Source organism: Dendrobium catenatum, unplaced genomic scaffold, assembly GCF_001605985.2.
Source record: "Dendrobium catenatum unplaced genomic scaffold, ASM160598v2 fragScaff_scaffold_501, whole genome shotgun sequence".
Lineage (NCBI taxonomy): Eukaryota > Viridiplantae > Streptophyta > Magnoliopsida > Asparagales > Orchidaceae > Dendrobium > Dendrobium catenatum.
In genome coordinates, this window is record NW_021318963.1 from 897,822 (window position 1) to 915,370 (window position 17,549).

The following is a 17,549-nucleotide window of genomic DNA, read 5'->3' on the forward strand; positions in this document are numbered from 1 at the left end:
GTTCCTTCTTTTTCTAGCTATTGGATTCGTTTTTCAGTCCGTTAAGACGCGTCTCCCTCCGGAAGAGAGTAAACCATTTATCTTTTTCTCTTAGTTTGATTATTGAGATTATTGTCCTCATTCCAACTGTTTGTAGTAATTGGAGATTTATTCTTTGAACTTGACCTTAATGCTGCATTCAAAACCAGTTGTTTGAGATTTAGTTCAAGTGTATTATTTTGGATAATCATTCTCTAATGAGAGTTGTTTCTCTTAATTGATCAGTTGAAGCTCTCAAAAGCATCGCTATGGCATTAAATAAAACCAACTGGGATTTTAGCGTGGATCCGTGTAGCCAAGAATTGAGTTGGGTCACTCCTAATGCTCTTGTTGGATTTGAAAACAGCGTATGGTGCAATAACTGCTCTGATGATGGAAGTGTTTGCCATGTGACAAGCATGTAAGGTCTCGTGTGTTAAGTGCAAGCTATGAATCAAGTATATGGGTGGTTTAGTTCATTTGATCTATTTATTATTTGCAGAGTCCTCAAGTCTCAGAACCTTGTGGGAAGGCTCCCACCAGAAATGGCAAAGCTTCCATTCCTCCAAGAAATGTATGCCACCGAATAAGTTTAGGGTTTAGGATCTGACGAATATTGATTTTGGCTGTTTGATTAATGAGAAAATCTAAATTTGACAGTGACCTCACCCGCAACTATATCTATGGATCAATTCCCAAAGAGTGGGCTGTTCTGCCACTTGTGAATTTGTAGGTTGCTTCGTGATTGCTTAGCTTGAAAATGCACATGGATTGGGAGCTTCACTAAGCTTTTGTAACAATTTGAATTTGTGTTGGTGTAGTTCTCTTCTTGGCAATCGAATCTCAGGGCAAATCCCTTCATGGATTGGGAACTTCACAAACCTTAGAAATCTGTAGGCTAATATCCCTCCTCTTTTTTTTCTTTACGTCTTTCATTTTTCAATTCTTTAGAGAAGGTTATTACTTCGTCAGTACTAATTTCTCCCACCCCCTCTCTTAATTTGCTCCATAGGGTGCTCGAAGAAAATCAACTTATGGGTTCTCTTCCAGAGCAGCTTGGGCATCTCAACAGCTTAGAGCTATTGTGAGTTTCTTTTTAACCTTTTTCCTCCCTTTCTCCTGTTTATTGTTTCGAAGATGCAGTTACTTGTTCCCTTTATGCACTTTTTTTTTCCTGGTTTTGCAGTCAATTATCGTCGAACTTTTTGTCTGGCGAGCTGCCGGATACATTTACTAATTTAACCAATTTAAAATACTTGTAAGTGTTCGGTGATTCCTTATGTGGATTTGCATCATTTATTCATAGAAGCTGATTTTTAATTATACAGTCGTGGTGCAGTTTGATTCGCAGCAACAACTTCAATGGAAAGATACCACAGTTTATCCAGAACTGGACACAGCTTCTAAGACTGTGAGCATTAGGGCCTCCTGAAACTTACTTTTTTCTGCTTTCATGGCTTCCTTTTTTTATGATGAATAATTCTAGTTTTGAATTCTAACATGTAAATTTATTTATTGTAGAGACCTTCAAGCAAGTGGTCTTCAAGGGCCCATTCCTTCAGGAATTTCTCGTTTGAAGAAATTGGATGACTTGTATGCAAAAACTTCTATTATTAATTTTTGTATCAACTACCTTCTATCAGATTATCCCAGAAGGAAATGTTTCCAAGTTTCATTTGAATCTTTTTTGTTGGCAGGCGAATCAGTGACATAGTTGGTAACTCTGGCTTTCCACAGCTGCAAGGTATTGAACAACTGCAATATCTGTAAGTTTGATGCTCTTCCTTCTGTTGCAGTTAATGTGCCTCTCAATGATATTTATTGGTATTGAGGGTCAGTACATTGATTTACATTGATTTCTTGTCTAGGACTTTAAGGAATTGTGGTATATCCGGAGTGATCCCCAAATTTATGGACAATTTTGTAAATCTCAAACGGCTGTAAGTAAAAAATCCTTAACTTTGGTACAATTTGTCTCAGATGCTTCACTTTCTCTGATCAAACACATAAGAATTGGACGTGATTTCATCATGAATGAGTGTCTCTTAGAAAACTAAAATTTATTCTCATTAATTTTTAGGTTTTGGTGCTAATCAAATGAAGGGCCAAACTTTTACTTTGAACAACTTGAAAGGTTAATTTGTTTTAAATGAAAACTATGTCTTCTTTAGTGAGCATCAGATAAGCTATTTTAGTTTTTCATACTAGCTCTTGCATATGAAGGCAACATTATAGTAGATACTCCCTTCTGCTAGAATGCAAACTAAAATATGTTTTAAATGTGGGCTCTGAAAATTCATGCCCTGGCCTCTCCTCACCTTTTTATTGATAGAGGATAGTTTTAACAGAGATATTCTAGGATAAATTTTAAGAAGATAATTTAGATTTAAGATAAGACATTACTCAAAGATTTTACCCTCATTTTGTGAAAACTTTATGATATAAGGTCTAGTTTTCTATAGGTGCAAGACCTTTTAGTTAAGTATCCCTCCTACCAACGAGAGAAAACTTTCGATTAAGACTAGTTGTTAGATAGGTGCTAAGTTCGCAACGTATAGTAGCAACAATTTTAAAGTTTTGAATTTGGGGTTTTATGCTTTTTTATCACCATATATTTAAAACTGATGGAGGAAGACTTATGATGAGCTCAATCAAGATTCCATGATTCATCACTTTAAACTGTTGTGGTCTCTAGTTTATTTAATCAGAGGAGATAGTGGACCTAACTTGATCAAAAGATTCGTGTCGGCAGCCATGAGTTGCTTCATCTAAAGGTACCTTATATAGACTTAGGGTGGATGTTTGTCTCAAGGTTTAGAGTCATTGCCAAATAAACAAGTTCTAGTTGTAATTGTAATTTAGTGGTACTATTTTGCAGCAAAACTATCCTGTCAAATTGTCCTAGTCATAACCATTTATTTGTGATTTCATTTGAGGGCAAAACCATCGGTTAGAGGATGCGTGCTACATCCTTACTGGCGAGAGATTATTTGAAAATGAATCTTATCAATACACCAATTGAACATTCACTCTTTGTGAGCTGAAGTTATTCTCAAATTTATAGTTCCAGACAATTTATTGTGGAGGGTGGGTAGATTTTTACTTTGAGTTTTTGGTGTTTAATTTCATTCCAAATATTTAAAATTTGATGGACATTGAATTTTATTAATTTTAATTGGAATTTAAGCCCTGGATGGATAATTTAGAATTTTGGGAGGTTATTTTTGAAAATTAAGCAGTCTCTTCTGGTTGATTCACTTTCAACACGGCTATCATCGGGGTGATGCTGAGGTCACTTTAAAATATTTGTATTTGCAATGGGTTTTAGAGGTATTTAAAAAAAATGTAATATCCTCTTCGGTTGAGATTCACTTTCAACTCGACCATCATTAGGGTCAAGATTTTAAATTGCATAATTGGGTATTAAGGTATTTTTCATTGGTGAAGTAAGTCATAAGCCTCAAAATTCAAAATTTGCGTAAAGTAAAAAATAAATACTAAAAGTGATTTTTTATATAATACCCAAATAATATGTTAAAGAATTATATGTTAATTTTTTATTAAACTATGAAGTAACAAATTGACATACATATGAAATATAAAATTGTATAAAATATAAAGTGTCAAATGATAAATTACGTGAAATAGATTTGAAATTCAAATAATCTAAGTGCAAAACGACATAAAATATAAAAGTTACACATATGTATCATACAACATCAAATGCTAGGATGAGTTAATTTCTTTTCTTTCTTTAGCCTTTGTAAACCACTATTTATTTGGGCCAAGTTTCACTTTTTTTGTCCATCTTCTTATGGACATCGTTTTCTTATAGTTTTCAAATCAACTTTGTTTTGGAATGTTCCAAAATTTTAAATTCTTAGTCACACTAGGCTATTAAGATTTGAAACTAAATCAAATCAGGCCAAGTTGAATAGACACTTGTCACTTGAGTTCACCTTTAATGTTGAGGAAAGCTAGTGAGAGAAACTAGGGGAATGGAACAAAATGAAGAGGAGAGAGGAATTCATAGAAAAGAGGAAAGCGAAAGTAGAAGAGGAAAAGATTGAATTTATTCAAAATTCATTTTATAATAAGGTGATAATTTAAAATGCATTAATATATCTATTTAAGGATAAAATTGCATGAATAACTAAATTTATTCAAAGTTAAATGTTGATAAATCCTATAATTAGAATATTCCTAAAGATAAGATAAATAGAATTATTTTTTTTATGAAAACTAAATATATAAAAAGGAAATAAAATTAAGTTGCTTGAAATAATCCGTAATAGCTAAAATAATCCAAATTGAAGTATCTGTATCACTACATACCCTAAATCCAAGCAAAGATGCCAGCTTTGTTGGTTTTGGTTGATTTTTGGGGAATTTCTTAGAGAAGATTTCACTGTTTCTTATTACCTTAAGTTTGTTTTGATTATCTTGGCTAGCATATGAGCCCATTAATTAAGATTTCACCCATATTTTTAGACTCAAGATTTTATTCATTTATCCTAATCCCACTATTGATGTAAAACATAGTTCATGAATATTTTTTATGTTATTTTGTGTTTTTATTTTTGCATGATTGTATTTTTGTTTTAGTAATGTAATATGGTGCATTAAATGCTGTAATAGTTTACCATGCAATCATGCAAAAGGTTGATATGCAAGCTAGTTAATTCTAGTTCATCTAAGCAAATTAAACTCAAAAGCTTCAACCTCATCTTTGCTACATCGCCTTTACAAGTCAATGCTTGGCCTCTTCCTTCATCAAGCTTCCATTCTGGTGATGATTCATCTGTTGTTGCGTGGATGAAAAATGAAGAAGTGTCTTTTAAAAATTTAAGTAGACTCATGAATGAACAAATTCGGCCCCCCTCTTCCTTGGTCTTATGATTGATGGCTTCCTACTTGGATGTGACTTTTGCTATCCCATGTTGGTTCATATATGATAAAAGCTATATATAGATATGGATTTTAGGCTGCAGTGATCGTGTTTTTAAATATATTTGAATTTTTCTTGGTGACTTTTTCCTTGAGATATATATAGATATAGATTTTAGGCTGCAGTGATCGTGTTTTTAAATATATTTGAGAGTTTTCTCTTATTTGAATTTTTCTTGGTGACTTTTTCCTTGAGATCGATTTGGTGACTCTCCTATCCCTCTTCTTTTGGTGAGGCTGGGTTTATCTTATATTATATTAGAATTTTATCCTATTTTTTCATTCATCCTCTCTTGAATTTTGGAGTTCCTTTAACTCCGTGCAAAAGATTTCTATTTCATTGTAAGCTTCCTCAAAATTGTCCAAAATTAGTCCTCTTGCCTTTCCACCACTTTTACACACCTCAAAACCCTTTAATAACCTTATTCCATCATTTCTGTTACCTAACTACATGTTGAAGACCTCACCCTCTCCTAACCCTCATAAATCAACCACAATTTCCTTACTCTTAAGCAAAGTCCCATCTTCCCTTATTTAATCACCTCTTCACCAGTTTAAACAATCCACCATCACAGAATCCTCTTCGACCAAAGTAACCTCTAATAGCTTCCTTAAACCTTTATCAACCATTTAAAAATACCCCTTTCCAATCGTTCCACTTGTAGGCCACCTTTCTCCTCAGTTATCAATACTTCTCACTCCTGTAAATCTCTTGGTATCGTGTTTCTTGAATCATAGATTGTGAGATGAGTTTCTCTTCTTAGTCTGGCAATTATTTATGAAACTAGACATCATAACAAATACTTAAAAAAAGGAATTCTCCTTCTCCTTCGCCTAGAAGAAATTTTGTCTTACCAGCACAAAAAGGCATATGCATTCAAATGTATGCTTATTGCACTTCTTGTTCCTATAAAATCTACTACTGTTAACGTAGCATAAATACATCTGCATAATATAGAGGAAAACTTCAAACAAAAGCAACAAGGTTTGCATGCAATGGTTGTATATTTGAGGAGAACCTGTGTGATCTTTCTTCTTCTTTTTTTAACCAGGGATTTAAGCTTCAACAAGTTATCTGGAAATATTTCAACGACATTTCAGAGTCTTCTGCATACTAATGTGATGTAAGTGATTCAGAGCTGTTGCACATTTTAGTCTTGACGTAAGCCTTTCTGATATTATTTACTGATGATGTTTGTGCAGGTTTCTTACCGGTAATAACTTATCTGGTTCTGTACCTGACTGGATGCTTTTGGGCAAAAACAACATGTGTGATTCTCTTTCCAAATTATGTATTATTGTTGGAGGTTTTTTTTTTTTTATATTTACAATGAGCTTCTCAAATTTTTTTCTGGTTATCGTTCATTACTACGCAATTATAGTCTTATCACAACTTGTAGTGGCTATGCTTTCTTAGGGCTCATATGTTTTTGAAAATGATGATTTCTTTTTCACTCATTTTTATTCTGAAAGTAAAATGATCACTTTTGAGGAATTTTGAAGGAGTTTTTAAAGTTCAAAATCAATAATGATCTCTACAATGAAAAAATTCCATAAATTTGCCTTTTTCAAAGCATGGATTCTAACTTTAAGAAACCAATTGAGCCCTTAGAAGAAGATAATTATGTCAATTTTAGTTAATTATGTTAATGTAAAAACTTCCTTCTTAGGTGCATATTATTTTAGCAGCCCTCGAAGATATTGTACAAGCACATATGACACAATTGATAGTCTAAATTGATCATATATCAAATCAATCTTATTATTATATTTTCCCAGTTACTTTGTATCATTTTAATTAAATCTTTACCTGCCCATGCAAATAATTCATAAATCATGTAAATGAACTCCACTAAGTTGAAATCTTTCATGGCATCCAAAAAGTTTCTTCAACTTTATATCCATGAAGAGGTAAAAAAAGGCCTACAAAACTTTGCAAATTAGACAAACTTACTTGTAATTATGTTCTTTAATATGTGGTTATAAATGTTATATCACATTTCTGTATGTATATCTGTAAGAGAGGGTTTAGACAACATAACATTTGTCATGTCGCCTGTGGTTTACAATGGAGAGTGTGATGGATTTGTATCTGACCGTAGTTGATGATTGAGTTAAGGGGTGTGAATTAATTGGTCACGTATGTTTGGATTTGTTGAATCTTTAGCTATTGAACATTGGTTGTTCCTTCTCTATTAGTTCATGCTTTTGGAATATCCAGTTTCACTAGTGTTCTTACATCGAATGGAATCACATTCCATGATTTGAAGCTCCTCAAGCATAATTGGCTTTATTATTATTATTATTTTTTGGGGGGGCGGGGGGAATGATGATGGATTGTTAGGAGGACATAATAAGTAATGCCTTTGTCTGGCTATGATGCTTGAATGGTTATGAACCTGCATTTGACCATGGTCGGTGATTAAATCATGTGTGATTTAGATTCAATGCACCTATTAGTTTGGGGTTGGCTGAACCCTTTGGTTTCGTGGTTGCGCCTTCTCCATTAATTCATTTTTCTGGTGAAGATTTGTGTGCAAGTGGTCTTACATTAGTTAATGAGCTATAATAAAAGAGAGAGAACCTAACATAAATTGGGGGGAGGACCCTTGACACTAACCAATAGAGAGTGGAGAAGCAGGAGTGGAGCTAGGAATTTTTTTCTGTGGGCACAAATTATCGATTTTAAAAATAACCTCATCCTTTTTCATCCGGTTTTGGGACTGATATTGGCAGTTTTAAATTTTTTTTTAAATTATCATTATAAAAAGATAAATTATATAATAAAGAAAAACCCTACAATTGAGAGCATTTGCTCTTCATATTCTCTTTACCTATTATCTATAGTTTTTCTCTTTTGAGTCTTCATTTTTTTGAAATTATTTTACAATTAATTCATTCTCAATTCTAATAAATGTCTTTTTCAATATAAGCAATCAAATAGTTATTCATCCAAGTTTCTTCCATACAATTGCGTAGATGATTCTTTATAATTTTCATAGTAGAGAATGCTCATTCGACCGGGGCTGTAACAATAGGCAATATTAGAGTTAGCTTTGTAAGCATGAACACCAAATGATAAATAACATTCTTCTTTGTCTTCACTAATTTTTGAGCAAGCTCTTCAATTCCTTTTAAATTTCTAAATGCATAACTTGATCTCATATCAATGATAAAAATGTCAACTTTGCTTTCTAATATGATGAGATCTATATTTGAAAATTTTGTTAAAAAATTGGCTAGACATATCAATCCTTCTTCATTAAAAGCTGAAAATTAATCGCATAGATTTAAATATGCCATACACATAAAGTAACTTTGTATTTATTTCATCAAATTTATTGCTAACCTCTTGAAGTTGCATATATATCCGAGTGTAAAATACTTTAATGATAAGGAATATTATGAGCACTATTAGTTTGACCAACATGAATATTAAATTATCATTCTTTTTCCAATTTCTGAATTCCTTAATGTTGAAACTATCACTACTAACTTGTTATCTTATTTCAGGTCTATTAAAATAATAATAATAATAATAATAATAATAATAATAATAATAAAGCTGCAACCTTTGTTATACTATAGTTTAACCATCCTTTGTAATCTTTGAATCACGCAGGATTAAATCTACGTAATTTATTTTCAATTTTTGTACATGGGAATTCATGATCACAAGGCTGACATGGTTCTTTTTGCAAGTAATATCTTAGCACTCATTCCCTTTCATTTGGATGATAATAAAATGTTTCTTCTTTAATCTAGGGTCAACAAGAATGTCATCAAAATTGATTTCTACGTGAGTTTGTTTGAAATGGGCATTGTTATCACCACATATCATGCCACGTTCATCTAATTCACTTTTTCTTTTAAAATATCTCTCCATATCTAATTTAAATAAAAAATGAATGAATAACTTATAATGAGATATTTGATTTAATCTTCTACAAACATGAAGTTCAATTATATTAAAATGTGTTAAAAATAATAATGATGTTGCAACTTACTTGAATAAAAAATCATAAGCCTCTCAGCACCCTATATGATTCCAATTTATTGTCGTCACTTTCATGAATTTCCTATTAGAAAGATTTTGACTTTCAGTATATATATGGAATTTTGATTTAATCTTAGTTCATTATAACATGAAGCCTTATTATTTGGGACTTGCAAGGGCACGATATCTGGATAAAGTAAAAATATTTGCCAAATAATTCTGGTCTAACAAAAATCTAGAGTATACTATGATATTTGTATAACTATACGTCCTTTCATTCATTCTTACCAAGAAAATACGCCACACTCTATGCGTCGATTACCTAGACAAATAAATCATCCTATCCATCTATTTGTAGAACAACAATTTATTGGATGGTAATTAATCACAAGCTGTCAATAAATGTTCTCGATACACAGATGCTGAAATGTCTTCTTTTGAAGCAACTTTGTCTAGCACCCACTTCTTCTTCACCATCCCCATTTACAATAAACGAGGAATCAACATTCAACCATGACTGAAGATTGTATATGAACATCTCTTGGTGGTTCATTGCTTGTTAAGATTCTTTCATCATCAAACTCTTTTGATATTCATACATGAGTACCTTATTGTGTGTCAGGTTCACACTTCATTGCTCTGGACAAAAGAGGCTTGTGATGGAAATTGGCTGAATGATTTTAATATTTTGTTGTTTCAGTTTAGATTAGGTAAATATACATATATGTATGATAACCACTTAAAAGAAAATGTTCTTTCCTATATATCCAAAAAAATTTTGGTCATTATATTTCTTGTTATGTGTCTTGTGCCAATTCAATGCTTTATTTCCTGTATGTCAGGTCTTAAAGTGGTTTGGGATGGAAATGGACTAACTGCTTTCAGCACATGCTTCTTCATTGAAGTATAAAAGCCTAGAAAACCTGAAAATCATAATTATTAATTTTTCATATCTTTTTCGCTCCAATTTATTGGATGGAAATTGATCACAAGCTATCAAGAAAATATTTTCGAGGTACAAACGCCAAAATGTCTTCTTTTGAAGCAACTTTGTGTTGCACCCCCTTCAACAAGAAAAAAAAATGGCGCAATGGAAATATCCTTGAACTATCTATCAAATAAGCATGTTTTTCATCTTGATTTGCCCAACTAAATATAGATTTGTTTTCATGCTAATTGATGGCTAGCTCAACTAAATTGAAGTTATGACTATTATTGTTGCGGGATAGAATATACGCGGCGATAGAGTTAGAAAATTTTTCATCTTGGTCTTATACAGATATCCAACACACAAACAAAATAAAAAGTAACACCAGAATTTTTACGTGGAAACCATGGAAAAGGGAAATACCACGAGGTCGCACATAGTTGAAAGGATTCCACTAGTGTTTGCTTAGATTAAAAGTAGCTGACTTGTCCCTGAAATTGAGGACGATCATATTACAATAATCAACTCAGGGTTGAAATTCAGTTACAAACGGAGATCGAAAATCCGGGGACGTTCTGGTTGTCGGGCGGAAATCCGGCTTCAATTGACGGTCGGGTAGAACTCCTGAGTCAGTTGGTTGTCAGGCAGAATTCTGGCGTCAGTCGGCAGTCGGGCAGAATTCCAGAGCCAATTGGCAGTCTGACAAAATTCCGGCGTCAGTTGGGAGTCGGGTGGAAGTCCGGCGGTGGTTGAGGAGGAGTCTTATCCTTCTCTTCATTTTCTTCTCTTCTTGCTTCCTTAATTCTGGCGTCAGTCGGCTGCCGGGCGAAAGTCCGGCAGTGGTCGACGAGTCTCTTCCTTCTCTTCATTTCTTCTCTTCTCTTCTTCATTCTCTTTTCTTCTTGCTTGGGTTTCCTTTTATGAAAAATGAGGGGTCTATTTATAGTTTTCTGAGAGTAGCATGACCAATAAATAGAAGGAAGATCACTGGTAAATTGGGAGTGATTTGAATGGACGGCTGATGTTAATCCCTTGATCGTAGACCGTTTATTGAGCATTCTAATGTCTTAATGATATCAGAATTTGGCGATTTTGGGCTCGTTGGATTTGTCTCATCAAGCCACTCGATTCGACTATAAGCATGCCATATTTGGAAACTGTTTGGTAATCCAAATTATGGATTCAACCTTCCAAATGCGCTTCGGGTCTTTGATGTGGACTCATTTAGGCTCAGATTGAGTTCAATTTGGTGTTGTTGGGTTTGTATTTCCGAGATTTGACTATAAGTTTGCTGAAATCGGAGTTCAGATGGTCTCCAATTTAATTTTTGAAGTTTCCAACTCGATTTTTGCCTTGAGATTCGTGCTTGATCAATATAATTTTTTGATGATATATCAATTATGAACGTGAAACCCTCCAGTGACAAAAAATGCCAATACACAATGCTCTTTTGGTCATTTCATGTCAAATAATTATTTCTCTTTTTTCAATAACAGCTTCAATTGTTTGATTCTTAATTGAACTTTCATTAGCATGTATTTAGTATATTTTATATCTCCTTTGGTAGCTCTTAATGAAACATATTTTGCAGTGACCTTTCTTATAATAATTTCACATTGAATTTTCAAGATCAAACATGTCAAGTGGGAAAAGTGTAAGTATTGTTTAAGTCCAACTTAAATGCCCTGGAAGTTGTCAGATATATATTTCATAATTGTTTGTATCTACTTGTTTCATTCAGCAATTTGCTGGGAAGCTCCTATTCATTTCATAATATGTAAGTTTTTCGCATCTGCAAATTATAATATAGCTTGCTTGAGTTAAGTAACTCTTTAGAGGTTTAACATTTTTTTTTAAATGGTATCAAATTGTTTTTTTTTTCATGCTAATATTTCTAAGCATCAATCTACTCTTTCCGTTATGTTTATCTAGGACTGAACGAGTGCCATGCTTGGAGGCAATTCCTTGTGCTGGATGTAAGCATTTAATTGAGCTAAAAAATGAACTGCTATTTTAAAACTAAAGCCATCATAATTTCTTTTCATCCTTTTGCTTATTGCTGCTATTTTTTTCATAAAAATGTGATGTTGCAGTGCAGAAGTATTGGAGGACATTTAGGTTGATATATCCAATAAATCAGATTAACATTTTACTATCATTATCATGTGTATGGTAATTTAGTTCTTAATTTGATTAAGCAAACAAAAGTCGATAAACTACTAAAATTCAAGTAATGTTTTATGGGAAACTGTGTGACTTGTAGAAATTCTTTTTCTTCTGATCAAAAGTAATCCATGAGGCAAGGAGTCCATTTTTAAGATTCATCTATCTGTTTTGTCTATTTAAGTTCATTGACTCACTTCTAGGGACGTCAATATTTGACACGATCCGGATCCTACCAAAAAAATTCTAGGTTCGGGTCAACCCGTTTGACATAAGGGTCGGGTTCATATTCGACAAGTCGAACCGTTTTAAAAATTGGGTCGGGTTCGAGTTGACGTGAAAACCTGAAAGTAATCCGAGAAAAATGCCTTTCCGTCTGTCCTATCCCGTCCCTGCTGATGCGGGTCCCTCCATTCTGTCTCGTCCGCAGGCACTAACTCCGCACGTCCCGTCGACCCATCCTGTCCCGCCCCCGCTAACTCGTCCCATCCAGTTCTCGTCATGGCGTCCCCGCTCGCCCGCACCAACGTGAGTTGCTAGCGGCTGGCCTCTGCCTCGCCCGCATGGCCACATACGATCGCACCAGCGTGAGCCACTGGCCTCACCTGACTCACCTTATGTGTTTGGAGTTGGGGCCTCACCTGACTCACCTCATGTGTTTGGAGTTGGGTTTGCGGGTTTGGTCAACCCGATAACTTGCACGGGTCAGGTCCGGGTTGACAAACATGATCTGTTTGCAAACTCGGGTCAGGTTAGTGTCAATCCGTTTACGGCGTGGTCAAATCGGGTTCGACCTAAACCCGACTCGTTGACCCGAATTGACACCCCTACTCATTTCTACTCAAACTGAAAGCTTTCATCTTACAATTCTGTTTTTTTTTTTTCTCTCAGATCAGCGGTCATTGAATATAAATTGTGGAGGAGATCAGGTGACTACTGATGATAACCTGATATATGAGTCAGATAATGATGGATCTGATGGTGTCTCAACATTTCGTGTGGGTACAAACTGGGCAGTTAGTAGCACCGGCGCTTTTCTGGATTTGAGTGATAATAACAATTTTATAACAACAACTAGACAGAATCTTTCCATGCCTGACTCTGAATTGTACGCAAATGCACGAATTTCACCATTATCTCTTAGTTATTATGGACTTTGCTTATTAAATGGGAACTATAGTGTTAAACTGCACTTTGCGGAGATAATAATCACTGACTACAATGGATATATCAGTCCTGGCAGGAGAATATTTGATGTTTATATACAGGTACAGACTGAGATCAAAGTCAATTTAATCCTTTTTTGCATATATAATCTTTTATTCTTCATTTATACTGTTTTTTACAGGGAGAACTTGTTTTGAAAGACTTCAATATCAAAGTTGAGGCAAATGGGTCAGAAAAAGCAGTTGTGAAGAAGTTTAATGCCATTGTTACAAAGAATAAGTTGGAGATTCGGTTTTATTGGGCTGGCAAAGGAACAACAAACATCCCTATAAGTGGAACCTATGGTCCTCTCGTATCAGCTATATCTGTGGCTCCCAGTAAGTCAGTATTATTCTAAGAGCTGTTGGTGCTTATTTGAATTAAACCACATTGGTTCCTTGTGGGTTGATAAATCAGGACTAACATTTAGCATGATTCTTCTTTATTTGATATTCAAGCGACCAAAGTAGTTGGGATAAGACTAATAATGATGATCATGCAGCTGTTGATGATATTCTTTGTTTGATATTCATTTAAAATAGTTTATTGGGCCATTTTTTTTTGGAATATTTTTCCTTGAGATTGCCAGTTGAGCGTCCTGATCTGTACATCAGCATGCCTTTTTTTGTTTGTGTGGTGGCACTGTAGGAGCTTTCTTAGCTATCAAGAATATAATATTACATGTGAGGTATCTGAAACAGTACCTTCGATGAGTACATACATATCTTAAAGGTAGATACTCCAGGCATAGGAAAAAAACTGTAATATGCCAAGTTTCTGAAAAGTTGCATTATCAAAATTATATCGTGGTTGCCTTGCCCATTTGTGCTTTTTCTCAAACTTGGGAAAATTTAATGGGTTAAAAAGGCTTCTTTCTGTTAAGGGAATAAAATTTGAGGTGTTAGAAATTAAGTTAATATAATCATGTAGTGAACTAATGTTAAAGTTATGCTTCACTTATTTTGTTTTCATCAAATTTCTCTTGCAGATTTCAAGCCTCCAAGAAAAAGCAGAAAGCATGTCATTCTGGTAGTGGGAATCCTCGTTTCAGCACTTTGTCTGATTATCTTGCTTTTATATGCAATTTGGAAGAAAGGTTATTTCAGGAGAAGGGATTCAATACGCCAAGGTAATCACATCTTTCATACATGTCATATCATGTTTCCTAACTTCCCATTTAGCAAGTTCATTGCTTGGAAGTGTCATACTTTAGATTCAAAAGGTGGTACAAGCCAACAACACGGGACCAATAGTGACAGTGAACCAACAAAAAACCAATGGTGACCGAATCAAACTAGCTCTTGTTTTAGAGACAAATCAATGCAAAACATTGCTAAGATCATCAAATTCCTAGTCTCAACGAATATGATTTGTATTTCTGAACAATGTTGATTTTCAGATGTCCTTCGATCTTTTTGAACGCTAAACTTAGAAGAAGTGCTAAAAAAACAGGATGCAAGATTAAGGCCAGAAACTCATCCGCTGTTGATTAAGAAAAGAAATTTCTTTGGAACGCCCACGCCCTGCTTTGCCTCTTCCTTCTCATGCTATGAAATTTTAGTTTGGCGTCACGTAAAACATCTATATTATTTCCTTCTCCTTCTTTAGACCAACATATAATGTAAGCAATGAAGTTGCAGTTTTGATTTAGCTCACTTCACTTTTTCACTTTTTAAGCTTGTTTAATTTCGATTGAAAATCTCATCATTATTTGCTAAATGCATTTTCTTTAGTACTTTTCTTTGATTTTATTTCTTTGTAACATCAACTCCACCAATCTCTTCTTCTATAGGAATGGCTTGTAGGCTCTCAGACCCTGGTTTCCTGTCTTCTTAATTTATTTAAGTATTTTAATCCGCATTAATTTTGGTTCAACTTTTAAGTTCCAAAATCCTTCTCTTGCGTGCTAATCTCTGAGCATATGTAAATTTCTCTCCTTCTAAGGCTATCCATCATAACATAGGGTATGTTTTACCCTTGAATTTTTTCCCCTGTTTCACTGTAATGTAACTATCATCTTATGTTATGTTCAGGCCTTCAAGGGAAGTACCTCATTATATCTACATGTTAATTTTTCTTTCCTTGTTATATATTGATTACTTTGCAATGTAATAGATTATTCTGAGAAGTATTTTAATGTTTTTCCTTTTCTTGAAATATGTGCTTATTGTTGCAAATCCAAGTCAGTTGCTTTCATCATAGTTTGTCTTTTGCATTTCTTGGATAGATCTGAGGCGGTTAGAGCTGCAAACTGGTTCCTTCAGCCTAAGGCAAATACAAGATGCTACCAATAATTTTAGTGCCTCTAACAAGATTGGGGAAGGAGGTTTTGGATCAGTCTACAGGGTATATTCAAGTTTATTGATTTATGGATGATTTGTTTTAAAATGAATATACACATTTTACTTGATTTTCTCACAATGCGCTTTCAGTTCAGGGTTTATTGTCAGATGGTACCATGATAGCTGTGAAACAGCTTTCCTCGAAGTCGACACAAGGAAATCGTGAATTTCTTAATGAGATAGGCATGATTTCTGCTCTACAGTATCCAAATCTAGTAAGGCTTTACGGATGCTGTGTTGAAGAAAATCAATTACTGCTTGTATATGAGTATTTGGAGAATAATAGCCTTGCCAATGCTCTTTTTGGTGAGGATCAGTCTATGAGCTCATTTGTCAAAATTTAAATGCCTTTTTCCTAAAGAAATAAAATAATTTTATTCCAGTCTTCTTTGGTCTGCTCCTATCTTTCCTAGATAATGAAAATTCTGACCTATAGGTAAATGATTGTTTAGGCCCAGAGAAATACGAACTGAAACTGGATTGGTTAACAAGGCAGAAGATTTGTGTTGGTATTGCTAGAGGTTTGGCATATCTTCACGAGGAGTCGATGCTCAGAATTGTTCACAGAGACATAAAACCTACCAATGTTTTACTAGACAGGGAACTGAATCCGAAGATATCAGATTTCGGCTTGGCTAAGCTCAATGAAAATGAACACACCCACATAAGCACCAGAGTAGCTGGAACCATGTAAGGCACCCTTTCCTATTATCTATTCTTTTGTCAAAGCACATACCTTATGTATTTATTTTCTATTTTTCTTTGTCAAGCCAAAGACAATAATGTGAGTTGGCCAATGGATTGTAATGTAAATTGCAAATTTTGGAAATTCCACGACGACTTTCAACCACGAACCATTTTAATCTAATGGAAATCCCACATGAATTTTTATCCTGTTGTCTCTCATGCAACATCAAAATACTGCTCATAGTTTGTAATGTAAGTTGTAATTTTTGGCCATCATTTATCTAACTTTGACCAGGGTAGTCTTTTACATGTGGATAAAGCACTTTTTCCTACTCCATATTATCTTTCTCAAAAATGTAATGGCTATTGCATGTGGCTTTAGCCAGGCCAAAGACTGTTATTGCTTTAGTTTTGTTTCAATATATCTGTTTTATAAATTTGCCTATAACAGCAATTACCATGACGAACCTTTTCTTTCTGTGTGATCAAATTCTTTGGCATTTCAATTACATTTTGGAAAATTGTTTTCCTTTAGTAATTCTCTGATATCCTCCCATTAAAATTTGACTATTTATTATTATTTTAAGATCTTAACACTACCGTTGCTAGGTCCCAAGTCCTGGATGAGAAAAGTGGAGGGTTGCGTTAGGTAGTTGATAGGAAATACTTGAGTTCACAAGTAACCCTAAGGTAATACTTGAGTTCACAAGTAACCCTAAGGTAATACTTGAGTTCACAAGCAAACCTAACCCAAATCGAAGTACCCACAGCAAGGATACTGCTGTTTACAGCAGAAAATCAGCCAAAAACAGTGGAAAACAGACAAAATCTGAAGGAATTGAAGAAAAGAATTTGTATTCCACTAGTAGATGAATAAAAACAGAAACGATACAAATTCCTTCAATTCAAGAGGAAGGAAACTCTCCAAAATCTCTAGCCAAGCCTAGAGCCCGAGCACACAAACCCTAGATCTCAAATCATTTTCAAATTCAAGATGAAAACCCTAATTCTAACATTAGCCGCTAAATAAAGCCAAAGGAAAATTCCAAAATCCCTAAACAGACCTTATATTAAAAAATTCCCTCCCAAAAGTTGTTTTAATGCAAGTTGAGCCCACATGGGCTCCCCCCCCTCTCTTTACCTTGGTTCCGCCTAGAATAGAATAGGACCGGTCCAGCCGGCCCCTCCTGGGCGGCCTCAGTAGTTGATATTCACCGTAAAACTTATTAAATAATAATAAAATGAATCCTTTAAGAAAATT

The 17,549-nt window shown here is 34.3% G+C and overlaps 1 protein-coding gene across 10 annotated transcripts in view; it reads left to right on the forward strand.

The window, feature by feature from the left end:
* LOC110094954 (probable leucine-rich repeat receptor-like serine/threonine-protein kinase At3g14840) overlaps window positions 1-17,549 on the forward strand; it is a 30,851-nt gene that overhangs the window by 6,688 nt on the left and 6,614 nt on the right. For 4 of the 10 annotated variants that reach the window (XM_028694532.1, XM_020820309.2, XM_020820305.2 and 1 more), the window contains 21 exons: window positions 265-439; window positions 521-592; window positions 679-747; window positions 840-911; window positions 1,031-1,102; window positions 1,205-1,276; window positions 1,358-1,429; window positions 1,540-1,611; window positions 1,716-1,784; window positions 1,887-1,958; window positions 6,018-6,089; window positions 6,169-6,234; window positions 11,482-11,544; window positions 11,632-11,667; window positions 11,823-11,866; window positions 12,945-13,321; window positions 13,402-13,597; window positions 14,248-14,388; window positions 15,487-15,605; window positions 15,697-15,907; window positions 16,054-16,291. In XM_028694532.1, the coding sequence (XP_028550365.1) occupies window positions 265-439; window positions 521-592; window positions 679-747; window positions 840-911; window positions 1,031-1,102; window positions 1,205-1,276; window positions 1,358-1,429; window positions 1,540-1,611; window positions 1,716-1,784; window positions 1,887-1,958; window positions 6,018-6,089; window positions 6,169-6,234; window positions 11,482-11,544; window positions 11,632-11,667; window positions 11,823-11,866; window positions 12,945-13,321; window positions 13,402-13,597; window positions 14,248-14,388; window positions 15,487-15,605; window positions 15,697-15,907; window positions 16,054-16,291 (2,380 nt within the window). Of the gene's footprint in view, window positions 1-6; window positions 69-264; window positions 440-520; window positions 593-678; window positions 748-839; window positions 912-1,030; window positions 1,103-1,204; window positions 1,277-1,357; window positions 1,430-1,539; window positions 1,612-1,715; window positions 1,785-1,886; window positions 1,959-6,017; window positions 6,090-6,168; window positions 6,235-11,481; window positions 11,545-11,631; window positions 11,668-11,822; window positions 11,867-12,944; window positions 13,322-13,401; window positions 13,598-14,247; window positions 14,389-15,486; window positions 15,606-15,696; window positions 15,908-16,037; window positions 16,292-17,549 lie in introns of those variants that run through there. The other 6 variants (XM_028694531.1, XM_028694533.1, XM_028694534.1 and 3 more) reach the window with 5 other exon arrangements.